Source organism: Papio anubis, chromosome 20, assembly GCF_008728515.1.
Source record: "Papio anubis isolate 15944 chromosome 20, Panubis1.0, whole genome shotgun sequence".
Classification (NCBI taxonomy): domain Eukaryota; kingdom Metazoa; phylum Chordata; class Mammalia; order Primates; family Cercopithecidae; genus Papio; species Papio anubis.
In genome coordinates this window covers 26,392,280-26,405,929 of record NC_044995.1, presented here as the reverse complement: position 1 = coordinate 26,405,929, position 13,650 = coordinate 26,392,280, and the positions used below count along the sequence as shown (strand labels likewise).

At 35.3% G+C, this 13,650-nt stretch overlaps 1 protein-coding gene across 4 annotated transcripts in view; it reads left to right on the top strand.

The window, feature by feature from the left end:
• URI1 (URI1 prefoldin like chaperone) overlaps nucleotides 1-9,733 on the top strand; it is a 74,759-nt gene extending 65,026 nt beyond the window's left edge. For all 4 annotated transcript variants that reach the window (XM_003915272.4, XM_009194067.3, XM_009194068.4 and 1 more), the window contains 5 exons: nucleotides 1,226-1,394; nucleotides 2,765-3,116; nucleotides 4,852-4,994; nucleotides 5,772-6,021; nucleotides 8,716-9,733. In XM_003915272.4, the coding sequence (XP_003915321.1) occupies nucleotides 1,226-1,394; nucleotides 2,765-3,116; nucleotides 4,852-4,994; nucleotides 5,772-6,021; nucleotides 8,716-8,898 (1,097 nt within the window). In that variant the 3' untranslated portion in view covers nucleotides 8,899-9,733. The remainder of the gene's footprint in view (nucleotides 1-1,225; nucleotides 1,395-2,764; nucleotides 3,117-4,851; nucleotides 4,995-5,771; nucleotides 6,022-8,715) is intronic.
• The last annotated feature ends 3,917 nt before the right edge of the window (nucleotides 9,734-13,650 follow it).

Below are 13,650 nucleotides of genomic sequence, written 5' to 3'. Positions count from 1 at the left end.
AAGTGTTAACAGTAGTGAAATTGTAAAAGTATTACAGATGGCTTATTATCTGCTACTGTAGAAGACTGTACAGTGTCCTAAACAAATGTACTAAGCATTTGTTTTGACTTTTAATGCTCACATTTTGGTAATGATCTCTTTAAGATAACTTAGTGGTTGAAAGAAGCCATGTCACAAGTAACAGGAAGTGGCTTTAGAAGGTGAAATAAAGGAGATATATGTTAAAGTTAAAGAACAGAAAGACAAGATTTTTGTTTGTGGTGACCAGTGATAAATTATGAGTGCTACAGGTCTGAAATAAAGTTGTTAACTACTGTCTTATCAATAATAGTTACAGAGAATAAGGCTATGAAACATAATTTTGATATTTTCAGATTTATACAACAGTGCAGCAAAATTGAGTAGATGATGGACTCGAGGTCATCTAGTAGTGCCATATCTCATAACAGGACATATCTTAGACTTTTTCCCATTACTTTCCCATTACTTTGCTTTAATAAAGCAAATAAAGACTTTATAAGTCTTTATAAGACAAATAAAGACAAAATAATCTATTTTTTAAAATGAAAAACAGATACTCTGAGTTCAGATTTGACCCATCTTCTTTCCTCACATGAAGATTACAAATAAAATGAAGCAGTTTAAAAAGTAGAGATATTCATATGTAAAATGATAATAGAACTTTAGGGAGGTGAGCCTCTATTGTTTTCTTGTAGGGTATTCATTCCTTGGCAGCGCCCTGGAGTTTAAAGTGTCCTTTGACAAGGCTTTTGCATGTTACTGTAGTAACTAGATTTCCTTGAGTAAGGGTGGTAAATGGAAATTTATCGTTTATGTGTTGCATTTCACTTTATAACCAGGGTGCTTTGTGGCCATTTCTCCATATGCATTTTTGAAGCTCTGCTTCACAACCTTTAATGTGCATGCAGATTCTCTGGGGCTCTTGTTGAAGTACAGATTCTGATTCGGTGGGTCTGGGGTGTCCTTAGAGCTTACACTTCTGAAGTATTCCCCAGGGACACCAGTGCTGCTGGTCCATGGACCACGCTTTGAGTAGCAAGGCTGTAAGAGACATTCATCCTTGGAGTTCTCCTGTTTGGCTTAAAAATTGTGACCGCTCTGTTTCAATGTCTCCCTTGCCCCAAAAGAAAGTCTCATTAAGTCTGGGTTTGTGCTTTTTTTATGTTGGCTATTAACAGCCATGTCTTTCCCTTTTTCTAAATAGCAAAACACCGAATTGCTCATAAACCGCATTCCAAACCAAAAACTTCAGATATTTTTGAAGCAGATATTGCAAATGATGTGAAATCCAAGGATTTGCTTGCTGATAAAGAACTGTGGGCTCGACTTGAAGAACTAGAGAGACAAGAAGAATTGCTGGGTGAACTTGATAGGTACTTGATGACAGATTATCTTTCCAAGATAATTTGTTTCTGTATACATTTCCTCATTAATCTTTCTTCATTAATAAAATAGTATGTGTTCATTGAAGAAAATGCAGGGAAGCATAATATATTATCAATAATCCTTTCACCTCAAGATAAACATTAATTCTTTGGAATATTTTCTTACAGGATTGTGTGTTTGTGCATATTCCCATGCATGTGCATGTACTTTAATACTTAAGATAAACATCTTCATTTTTTTATTATAGCCTATTTTGTATAATTATACCAGATAGTTGACTTTTAATAATCTTGGATTTAATGTATATAATGTTCAATTTTAAATGCAGTATTTTTATACTACACCCAGGATAGTGCTCTATCTTTGAATGTGTTGTGAAATACAGAAATACCATGAATGTAAGTTTGATACAGTAAAATGTTTATTCTTGCTTTCCTTTTGTAAACTTTGGAGCAGGTAATTTGTAATCTGGTCAGATAGCTATATGTAGGAGAAACTTTACCAAATTGCTCTTTGAAATACACATTAGCACATACTTAGAATTGTTAAAATGCTAAATGAAGTCTGCTGCTCGAGAAGTTCCTATATTATTTTGCTTAAATGATGTACCATATGCAATAATTAGTTTCTGTGAAAAATAGGGCAGGAAGCATACAAGTTTCTTTTTCCTACCATTTCACCTATAAATTCTTAGGTCTTTTTGATTAACTGATACTATTCATTTTTAAAAACCAGTTTTGAATCTTGTGATTTTTCTTGGTCATGATTCTCTATTTTTGTATGATGTTATTTCAGTTCTGTTGCATTTTCGATTTTGTTATTTTTGTAAGGTCCTCAAATCTTTTATAGAATCAAGTATGATAAGTGTTCACTCGTGTGTATAAATATAAGTATATTCATGTGCATATGTATAAATCCTTTATTTTTTAAAATTACAGTAATACATGCTCATTGTAAAATCTGAGTATAGGAGTAGAAAATAAGTGTGTATTATGGTTATGTGGTTTCAATTTCTGGTCTTTAAGTAGAGAGACATGTTCTCTGAATTTCTTACAACTTTGTTATTATTGGTACTATATTTATATTGCATATGGCCAATATCTTTCTTGCAAAGATAAAAAAATTATCTTCTATATTCTGCTTATGTCTGAATAACTGCAATGTATAGAAGCAGCATAGGAACTAATGTTTTTTGTTAACTTCAAAACATTTTTTTGTTTTTGAACTTAGAATTCTAGTTTTAAAAATACTTTATTCAAGATCTTAGTGTTTACCCATGGAAACTAACTGGAAATTTAAATAATGTAAAATTCTAGTATGTTTGTTTGATCTTGTTAATTTTCTTCTCCCTTACTAGTAAGCCTGATATTGTGATTGCAAATGGAGAAGATACGACATCTTCTGAAGAGGAAAAGGAAGATCATAACACAAATGTGAATGCAATGTATCAAGTAACAGACTCTCATACTCTGGACAGTTGTCATAAGGATGTTGCAAGTTCAGAACCATTCAGTGTTCAAATGAGTAGTCAGTTGAACTGTTCAGTGAATGGTTCCAGTTCTTACCACAGTGGTGATGATGATGATGACGACGATGAGGACGACGACAACATTGACGACTATGATGGTGATAATGACCATGAGGCTTTAGGGGTTGGAGATAATTCTATACCAACAATATATTTTTCTCATACTGTTGAGCCTAAGAGGGTTTGTATACTTTTAACTTTACTAATTTTGCATATAATTTGAACATTAAGCATTATGATATTTTTTAAAAGAGTAGTATTAACAGTCATTATCGTTGTAGATAGTGCCAGACAGGAAAATCATCTTTTGCCTCTTGTTCTGACCAATTTAAGAAGAAAAAGGGGAAAAAAAATTTAGTTAGCTGGTATTGGTCCATTGTTCTCTGAAACAATGCATTGTTTGGGGTCTGGAAGGGGATCAGATTTGAGTGGCAGCTACTGTAACTTCACCTGTCCTTCATTCAGAGAGTTTTCTCAAGAATCCTGGAGTTAATTATATTGTGGATATTTTGGTGTGCTTAGCATGTTGAAAGTGACTGCATTAGTTAAATTTTTAATTATGCCAGGTTGTTTTCTATGGACATAAAATGAATACTTCATAAGCACAAAGGGAAAATGTAGGAGAAAGTAAAAATTAGTTTCTTTTCTGACAAAGTAAATATAAACATCTGTGGATAATCATGACTTTAGAATTTTGGCATTTTAGAGCTGGGGGTGACTGTGGAGATTTTCTAATACAGAGTTTTAAAGCTTTTCTCTAGCATGAAAAGCCTTTTGTTCCCTCCATACTTACTGTAGAATCCCAGTGTTTAAAATAGATCAAAGCAGGTTGGCTCCGATTGAAGGAAGGATTGGCTGCCTTAAGTCCATCTTTGCCCTCTCTCTGCTCTATGTACTGTTCTAAGGAGGCACTGGGAATTCGTCTAATTCGTCTTTCTCAGGGAAATTTAAGGCCTAGTAGACATAGATCTGGTTGGTAATAAAACAGAAACTCTTTCGCCCCTTTCTACACAATATTCCCAATTGCCTGTATCAGAGTTAAGGGTCTGTGGTATCAGTCTTAAGTGTGTGTGATTATTATTTAATGAAATATATTTAAAACATATTTGATATTTCTTAGCTTCCTGAGTTATTCCTGCTCCAATAAGAAGTGAAATAATTGTATGTGTTTTTATATTCTAACATGTCAGACTGAAGGGGTCTTCCCCTGATTCTTTGGGAAAAGTTGACTGAGATGATTAGCCAGAAAAGGTCGCTTTGTGATTCTTTTGCCAGGCTTTTACTTTTTTCCTGTTTTCATTTAGATAGAAAGAACAAGTATTATTTGCAGGATTATTATAGGGAATAGTGGGCATTATTGTGGAAAGTATGGTCTAAGTGCTGACTAGGGGAGGAAAAATAACATGTTAACCCCATGTGAACCCTGAACAGGGTTGGTTTTTATTTTTTTACTCCTTCAATTTCTAAAAGTTAGAGATGTTTTAAAAATTCTAAATAGGCACTATTTAATAGTACTTTTATGACTTAAAGATTATATTCTTAGTGGATTTTTTGTTGTTGTTGTTTATACTCTTTCTTTTGAAATACATAATTCAAGCCAAAAACTTATATCAAAGGAATCGGGTGATATGAAGCTTATAAGAAATCTAGCATTTAGTTCAAATGTATTTTGCTTTCTCTACAATAATAAAGACACTGAAGACTAGGATTTGTTATTAAAGATTTACTTTAGAGGTCATAGATCTGTGAGGTAAGGACTTTTTTTAATTCCACCTGATAATGCACATCATTTCAGCATCAGAAAATTTCAGCTCCCTCTCTTACTATTATTTGTTTAGTTACAGAGTTTATTTGTTTTGGTTTCACTTTTATTAAATTTATCAAAAGGTTCTTAATTTCTTGCTCTGAAATTTTAGGTCCGAATAAATACTGGAAAGAATACCACTTTAAAATTCAGTGAAAAGAAAGAAGAAGCCAAACGTAAACGAAAGAACAGCACTGGCAGTGGCCACTCTGCCCAGGAGCTGCCCACCATCAGGACACCTGCTGACATTTATAGGTGGGAGGCGCTCACAGCTGCAGGGCTGTCTGCTGGCCTTGTATCTCTTTCTGCCACTGAACCTTTACCAGAGAAAGTTGTTTGTAACACAAAAGACCGTCACTGAAATGTGAAGTGTTCTGAGGAGTTAGCTTAGAATCTGATAGGCTGAGTGGCTGTAGCTTCCCAGTTCAGAGCAGTGGGAATGGAGGAATTTTTTTTTTTCACTTTCTCCTCTTCACCTGTGCTTTTGAAACATTTCCAAATGGTCTAGTCAGAAAATCTTGTATCTTCAGAAATGCATTTTTGTTTCCAGTGGGCTAGGTCCGTAGGTTTCTACCACAGCCATAATATGCTTGGCATGCAGTTTACCTTTTCAGAGTAGAAGTTATACTGTTGCAGTTTTTTTTTGTTTTTTGGAATTGTTTGTTGAGAAAACTATCACTTGAAAATACGTACTGTTTTTATGACCCTTATTAAATAGTGAAAACTGCTAAATGTATACGTGGGTCTAAAACTTTATGTAGAGTTTTGGCAAACCATGCTATTGCCACCTAGGACATGCTTAAAAATAACATGCTGTGTTTTATTAGGCCAGATAAATCATATCTTTCAAAATAGTATGAAAATGTCATTTGAGGCTATAAAATTAATTGTGATTGTGACTATTTTAGATACAAGGTTTTAATAAAAGTTTTCAGATTAATTTCTACAGTAGATTTAAGGAAATTTTCAAAAGGTTATTCTCAGTTTTATGAGTTACGTACAGTGAATGTATATGTGTTTTGAATATCACAGAGCCTTTGTTGATGTTGTGAATGGAGAATATGTCCCTCGCAAATCCATCCTGAAGTCTCGAAGTAGAGAGAATAGTGTGTGTAGTGACACCAGTGAAAGCAGTGCTGCTGAATTTGACGATAGGCGGGGAGTTTTGAGGAGTATCAGCTGTGAAGAAGCCACTTGCAGTGACACCAGTGAGAGCATTTTGGAAGAGGAACCACAAGAAAGTCATCAAAAGAAACTTTTGCCCTTATCAGTAACACCTGAGGTGTGTGTGTGTGTCTTTTAATTCTTTATTTCATATAGTATCTTTGGCCAATTTTAGCTATTTGATCTGAAAAGTCATAAGATTTAATTAATTCTAGGTTTCATACTTTCTTGATACTAATTAATAAAAAATTAACAGTCACAAGCAAACAGTACAAATACTGTGATACTCAAATAGTTTATTTTTTGATAAACACATTACTTGTCTTAATAGACACATTATTGTGTCTATTTCAGCAAAATGGGAAATTTAAAATATCTTACTTGGCATTATGTATTACATTTGTAGCTAGGAAATTATTTAGCAGTTTATTTTAAATAAATTACCAGTAGGTCATTTTCTGATAGTGTAAGGATCAGATTATACTATTCTCTTTTAAATACCTTGGCTAAGTTAAAGAAAAATAATGCATGCATAGCAGATAATTATCTAAAGTCTAATATTTTGCCCTGTACCGGTGAAACTTAACTCTTGGGGGATTATGGAATTGTTTTATAATCTGATGAAAGCTGTAGACCATGTCCTTAGAAAAAATAGTGCACACTCAATACACTTTCACCCACGACGCCTCTTACAGTTTTTGGTGGCGGTGCGGGGGAGGTTAGGAAATCCCCAAATAAGGATGTCTGTGAAATATAAGGCTATTAATTTCTTCATTCTTGTGTTTTGGGGAGTATTTGAAGTTTTTAATTGAAAAAGGAAGATTGGGGAACCCATGCTTAGATCAAATCGATGTACACATTTGTATATCCAATAAGATGCATGCATATATATAAATACTCTTATATAAAAATTCCATTGCTTTTACTAAATGGTATTATACTCAGTGTATTAAATGGTAATTGGGGGTGGAGATTGGTAGCATTTAGGGACAGTACATATGACTAGAATGTTTTCTTCGCCTCTTCTCAGTATAATGATCTTAGGTGACCTGGAAAGTATCTTACCTTATTTAATTGTCTTCCATACTGTTAGAAAACAGGTAATGGATGTAGACTTTTGCTGATAAATATTTGAATATTAGTTTTTTGTAAGGACTTAGTGTATCATGGTACAGCTAGAGTGTGGAACCTATTTTTTATTTCACCCTTACTAGTTTTGCATTTTGTATGGAAATGTTTAATAGTAGTTGCTATAAATTTTTTAACATCAAAGAAATAGTTCATGATTATGGTAAGTGCTTTGGAAGATGCCCTTTTCAGTATCTTTTTAAATGCTAAAATATTATCTCTTTTTCAAAAGCATTTTAAATAGAAGAAGGAGAAGAAGGCTCTATGCTCATCGTGATAAAGTGGAGTTTTTAGGAAAGTAAGCTTTAAGCTGCTTTTACCAGCTGAACTCCAGAAATAATGTAGGAGAGAGATGGCTTTCTTTGTTTTTGTTTCAGTGGTGGGGCAAGGTAGAAGAAGATGGCTTTTAAAATTATTCAGGTGATAATGTTGTTTTAACTAATTTTGAGCAGTTGGTAGACAGAGGAAAGCAAAGTGTACATTAAAGTTCACCTGTCAAATTTTGGTTTGTAGAGGGAAGGATGGAGGTTCTAAATATCAGAAATCCTAAAAAAAAAAAAAAAAAAAAATTGGCCGGACGCGGTGGCTGATGCCTGTAATCTCAGCACAGCACTGTGGGAGGCCGAGGCGGGCGGATCACGAGATCAGGAGATTGAGACCATCCTGGCTAACACAGTGAAACCCCGTCTCTTCTAAAAAATACAAAGAAAAAATTAGCCGGGCGTGGTGGTGGGCGCCTGTAGTGCCAGCTACTCGGGAGGCTGAGGCAGAAGAATGGCGTGAACCTAGGAGGCGGAACTTTCAGTGAGGCGAGATTGCACCACTGCACTCCAGCCTGGGTGACAGAGGGAGACTCTGTCTCAAAAAAAAAAAAAAAACAACAACAAAAAAACCCTCCTTGGGTCTTACCTATTTTTGTATAAAACAACATGTACAGATATTTCCAGCAATTTATGCACATTGTTTAATTCTGTTCCAGTTGAACATACAGTTGACCAGATTAAATGCAGCAAACATCCAGTTGAAATTGAGTCATTTTCTTTTTTTGTGGAACTTCTGATTTCTGTCAGAGTTAATTATCTTAAAATTTTGAAACCTGTGCTTATTCCTACTAGTGTCAGCACTTTTATTTTTCAACTTCCACTGATCTCTTAAAATTGAGGCAAAATGCAATAAAATATTTAAATAATTGCATAAACACCACCAAAGAGATTTCAGTTAGAAATGTCAGTACTGGGTGAAACTAAGCTATTGGCTAGCAGGTGCAAGGCCACCATAGGATAGCTCATTCATCAACTGATGTACAGAAGTCGGAGTTTGACACCCTAATAGCATTTTTATTTTAATATGTTATTTTTCACAGCATGGGGTGGACATGAATGGAATGTATGAAAGTTTGAAGACCTTTTATTTATCCATTTCTGTTTTTTCCCAGATAAAATTTACATTTTACATTTTGTTTTCTTGCATGTATACTGTAAAAATTACTTCTATTTGGTGGTGAAATTAAAATTTAATGGTGTTATTTTCTCTGAACAATTGGTATTTTGATGTAGTAGTGTTGTCTAGCCACAAATCTTGTGAATTTACTTTTAATGAAAAGAAATGTCAAATTAGTGAATGGGAAGATTTTGTGGGTGTCTTACTTGCATTTTATTACCATAACCTGACTTTTGTTTTCTAGGCTTTTTCTGGAACTGTTATAGAAAAAGAATTTGTATCGCCTTCCTTAACACCACACCCAGCCATTGCTCATCCTGCACTACCCACTATTCCAGAACGAAAGGAAGTTCTGTTGGAAGCATCAGAAGAAACTGGAAAGAGGGTTTCAAAGTTTAAAGCTGCCAGATTGCAACAGAAAAACTAGGCCCTGTCTAGGAAATGAGAATTTACATCCTAAAACCTAGTTGTTTATTTGTTTAGAATATCTATAGCAAAATAGGTTACATGTAGTTTGAAATAAGGTATCCTGAGTTACTTTGGCAACAAGTTCTTTTACCCTTGGTATTTGAAAAAATCAAAGTAACTGTCTGAATACTTTAATATTCGGCTTGTTTTGTTAATTCTCTGAATACTGTCAACATTCTTGTCTAAGTTTGCCTTTATGATGCAGTGGCAGCATTTTGAATTACTTTTCAAAGAATACTGTTCATATGCATTGTTTTTGTGTTTCAAACTAAACAGGCAGTTTTGTGCCAGCTGTGATATTGTGCATACCATATGGACTATTTTAAAGAAAATTTTAAAATTTCAAATAGATTCAACAATTATATTACTTGCTTTCACATTTTAAAGGCACTTTAAAAAAATCTATTTCTCTTGTAGGTTTTGCAGCTAGTTGGCTATTCAAGAAACCTCGCCCCTCTGAATGTCATACTGTAATCTTTAAGGAAGAAAGCTACATGAATTAATTGTACTCTATGGGAAAATTTCTTTGGAAAGATATTTTGTAAAACTTTTTTTTTCCAGTAAAAACTTTATGAAACTTGGTCTCAAAAATGTTGTGAACTTTGATTCAAAATTGAGTACAGATATGTCCTTGATTCATGTATGTGCTACATGTATCACACAACAGATCTGGAATTCTTTCAGTTCCTCAGACACTTCTCCCTTAGTTTTTGCAGTTTCACTGTGATTATGTTTTGGGAGACAAGTAAAGGTCTAGATGTTTAAACGTTTTAAATAAAAATTCCTTACAATTTCATCTTCCCAACATTTGCATTCTTTAAGGCTACTTTCCTACTAACTGAAATAACACATTTACTTTGAGCACAACTCCTCAAAGATAAATTTTTTCTAACATTGCAAATAACACTACAAGTTAATCATTAGCTCGATGCATGCTAAAATGTAGCTTTTCAAAAGCATTCTGGGCCGGGCGCGGTGTCTCAAGCCTGTAATCCCAGCACTTTGGGAGGCCGAGACGGGCGGATCACGAGGTCAGGAGATCGAGACCATCCTGGCTAACACGGTGAAACCCCGTCTCTACTGAAAAAAAAAAACTACAAAAAACTAGCCGGGTGAGGTGGCGGGCGTCTGTAGTCCCAGCTACTCGGGAGGCTGAGCCAGGAGAATGGTGTAAACCCGGGAGGCGGAGCTTGCAGTGAGCTGAGATCCGGCCACTGCACTCCAGCTGGGGCGACAGAGCCAGACTCCGTCTCAAATAAATAAATAAATAAATAAATAAATAAGCATTCTGCGTTAGTACTAAAATAAGCCATCGATGCCAGTCCACCCTCTATTCATGGCTAAATATTTAAAGGTTATTTATAGCTTCTTTAATGAATTCTTCTTAAAGTGAAATTATGTCCTAGAAAAGTAGAAGCTATTTGTAACTAGAACAGTGTAACTTTAAAGTTTTATGAATATGTATTTTAATGACAAGGGGGCAAACTTGAATCCCTACTAGTTAATGGATAATTCAAATCAACAACTGATTTTGAAAGATCACCTAAAAATGTAGATTTCTTCTTTAGTAAATTTAGATCAACTGTGCATATATTTTGTAGTTAAAAAGTATTTCTTTCAGTTCATGCCCCAACCCCCACTAAAACCAAAGCAGAAATTACACACACAAAGGTGCTCCCGTTAGGAATTGCTATTCACGAGCCTTTCTGTGCTAGATTTTTTTTCCCAGAAACAAACTTTACTGTAGGACTATTGTGGTGTTCTTAACAGATTTGTAATTTCAAGACGCCTGTCATTAAATAATTTTTCATGTTCACAAACTTGATTTTGAGCCTATGTTACATCTTTGAGATAGGTTCTTCCCTCATAGAACAAGACGGTAGGAGAAGAAACGTTTGATAACACATTTTTGCATGTTCTGCTCTGGAGACCATGAAATAGTGTTGCCCCATTTCAAAGCTTCAGTCTTCTAACAAAGTATTAAATTGTAATTTAAAATTATAACTTATTTATATTAAAGTTTGGGACAAAATGAAGTTGGTCTTACCTGTTCTGTTTTAAACCGTTATAAAACAGACCAAGAGATTCTCTCTTAAACTTTCTATTTTGAAATATAATAACTTTAGTCCTTCAGAACAATTGCACAAAATAGTACCAAGAGTTCCCATATACCCTCATTTCATTCAGCCTCCCTCAGTATTACAACATAGAACCATAATATAATTATCCAAATCAGGAAATTTATGTTGGTGCAATGGCATTACCTAAACTACAGGTCTTACTTGAATTTCACCAACTTTTCCACCAAATTTTCCATTAGAAAAAGAACTAGTGTTCTTCTGTTCCCCAGATCTTGTCTATGACTCCATCTTGTGTTTATTTGTTACTTACTGCTCCTTAGTCTTTCCTCCAGTCTCAGACAGTTCCTCAGTTTGTCTTTCATAACTTTGATATTTTTGAAGAGTACTGGTGGGATATTTTGAGGATGTTCCTTAGTTTGGATTTGTTTGATGTACTCAGATGCCTTGAGGTTTTGCAATTTTGAAAAGAATACCACAGAAAATGCATCATATCAAGAAGTACATTCTAGTGTGTCATTTCGAGTTCCTTATTTTGGTGTGTCAGTCTTAATCACTTGGTTAAGGTGATTGCCAGGTATCTCCACTGTAAAATTACCGCTTCCTTTGTAGTTCGTATCTTGGGAGCGATACATGAGTGATGCATGAGACATGCAAATTCTTTTCTCCTCCGGCTTATGCTAAGTTTTGCATTTATTGGTGGACCTTGTCTGTAACAGTTATCACTGTGGTGTTTGCCTAAAGGTGATTTTCTGTTTTGCCCTTGCACATTTATTTCTTGAAATTCTTTTATAATAACAAGTTTTGTCTCCATACCTCTCTCTCCCAGCTTATTTGATTATATCTGTGGACACCTGGATATTTTATTATATGGGTTAAAATTCATTACTTACTACCATTGTTTGGTTGCTCAAATTCTTCTGCATTTGCCCATTAGGAACTCCTTTGAGTTAACTCCTAAGTTCTTTCAACAAGTTCCCATCTTTTTTTGAACACTTTCTTACTGGCACCACAAAATACTACAGGACCATCTATTTTTCCAGTCCCAGCCCTGGAAACAACCACTTCAAGGAACCCTGGTTCCTTTAATTGGAATATGGTGTTTAGAAACCAACATCTGTTCAGTTAAGTATACTAATTGCCAGTGGGGTGTCATTGCCTCTTGGGCCTTTTCAGCAGATAGAGCTAGGAAATACATGTATATGTATTAATGAATATATATTTATGTATCTGTTTATTAAAAACCATGAGTTTGCAGTGATACTTCTGATTCTAATCTAATACAGCATTAATTTCTGTTTTTCCTGATTTGTTACTTTGTTTATAACATGGGTAACCTGCCTCTTGTCTGCAGTGTATTTACTTACTGGTTTTTGTTTTTTGTTTTTTTTTTCACTGTAATATACATGTAGTTTCAGAAGAGCTAATTCATACCCTAGGAGAAACACATTAACTACATTGCACTGTTATGCAATTCTTTTTGGGTTTTGCCTCGTATTATCAGTAAAGAAACAGTTTTTCAAAGAAGTTCCTTAGGTCCTTTTCTTTCCCACCCTCTCTGATCTGTGGACTGATTTGTACTCTTGGTCCATTTTTTACTGTTTGAGGGTTCTCTCCACATCTTGGTTGATTTTAATGATTTATTTTTTCAGTATGTGAAAAATATGTGAAACACTCAGGTGGTTCTCAGAGTCTGAGCTTTGTAAAAGGATATACATGGAGAAGTGTTGTTCGTACCTCTTTCCTCCCACCCCATTCCCATTCCCAGCTGCTTTCTATCACTTTCCCGCCTGCCCATAGTAAACTCTAGTTTCTTGTTTAACCTTTCTATGTCTCTTGCACAAATCCCCACCTACCTACTATAAAGAACCAATATTTCTAGTTACTGGTTTAACTCTTCTATATTCTATACTCACAGCAAATGTGTATTTTCTTTTTCCCTTTTTTTTTTTTTTTTTGAGACTGTCACTGTTACCCAGAGTGCAGTGGTGCAGTCTCGGCTTACTGCGATCTCGGCCTCCTGCGTTCAAGCGATTCTCATGCCTCAGTCTCTTGAGCAGCTGGGACTACAGGCACGTGCCACCATGCCCAGCTGTTTTTTTGTTTTTGTTTTTTCCTATGTTTTGGTAGAGACAGGGTTTTGCCATGTTGGCCAGATTGGTCTAGAACTGACTGCAAATGATCTACCTGCCTCGGCCTCCCAAAGTGCTGGGATTACAGGTGTGAGCCACTGTGCTCGGCCTTTTTTTTTTTTTTTGAGACGGAGTTTTGCTCTGTTGCCCAGGCTGGTGTGCAGTGGCAGGATCTCGGCTCACTGCAAGCTCCACCTCCCGGGTTCACACCATTCTCCTGCCTCAGCTTCCCGAGTAGCTGGGACTACAGGCACCTACCACCACGCCCAGCTAATTTTTTGTATTTTTAATAGAGACAGGGTTTCACCATGTTAGCCAGGATGGTCTCAATCTCCTGACCCTCATGATCTGCCCGCCTCAGCCTCCCAAAGTACTGGGATTACAGGCTTGAGTCACCGCACCCAGCCCAAGGACGTAGTTTTAACATACATGTGTGTCTACATATCAATGATTTTTTAGAATGATTCTGTGGCAGTATGGTATCTTAAAGGGATTTCAAAA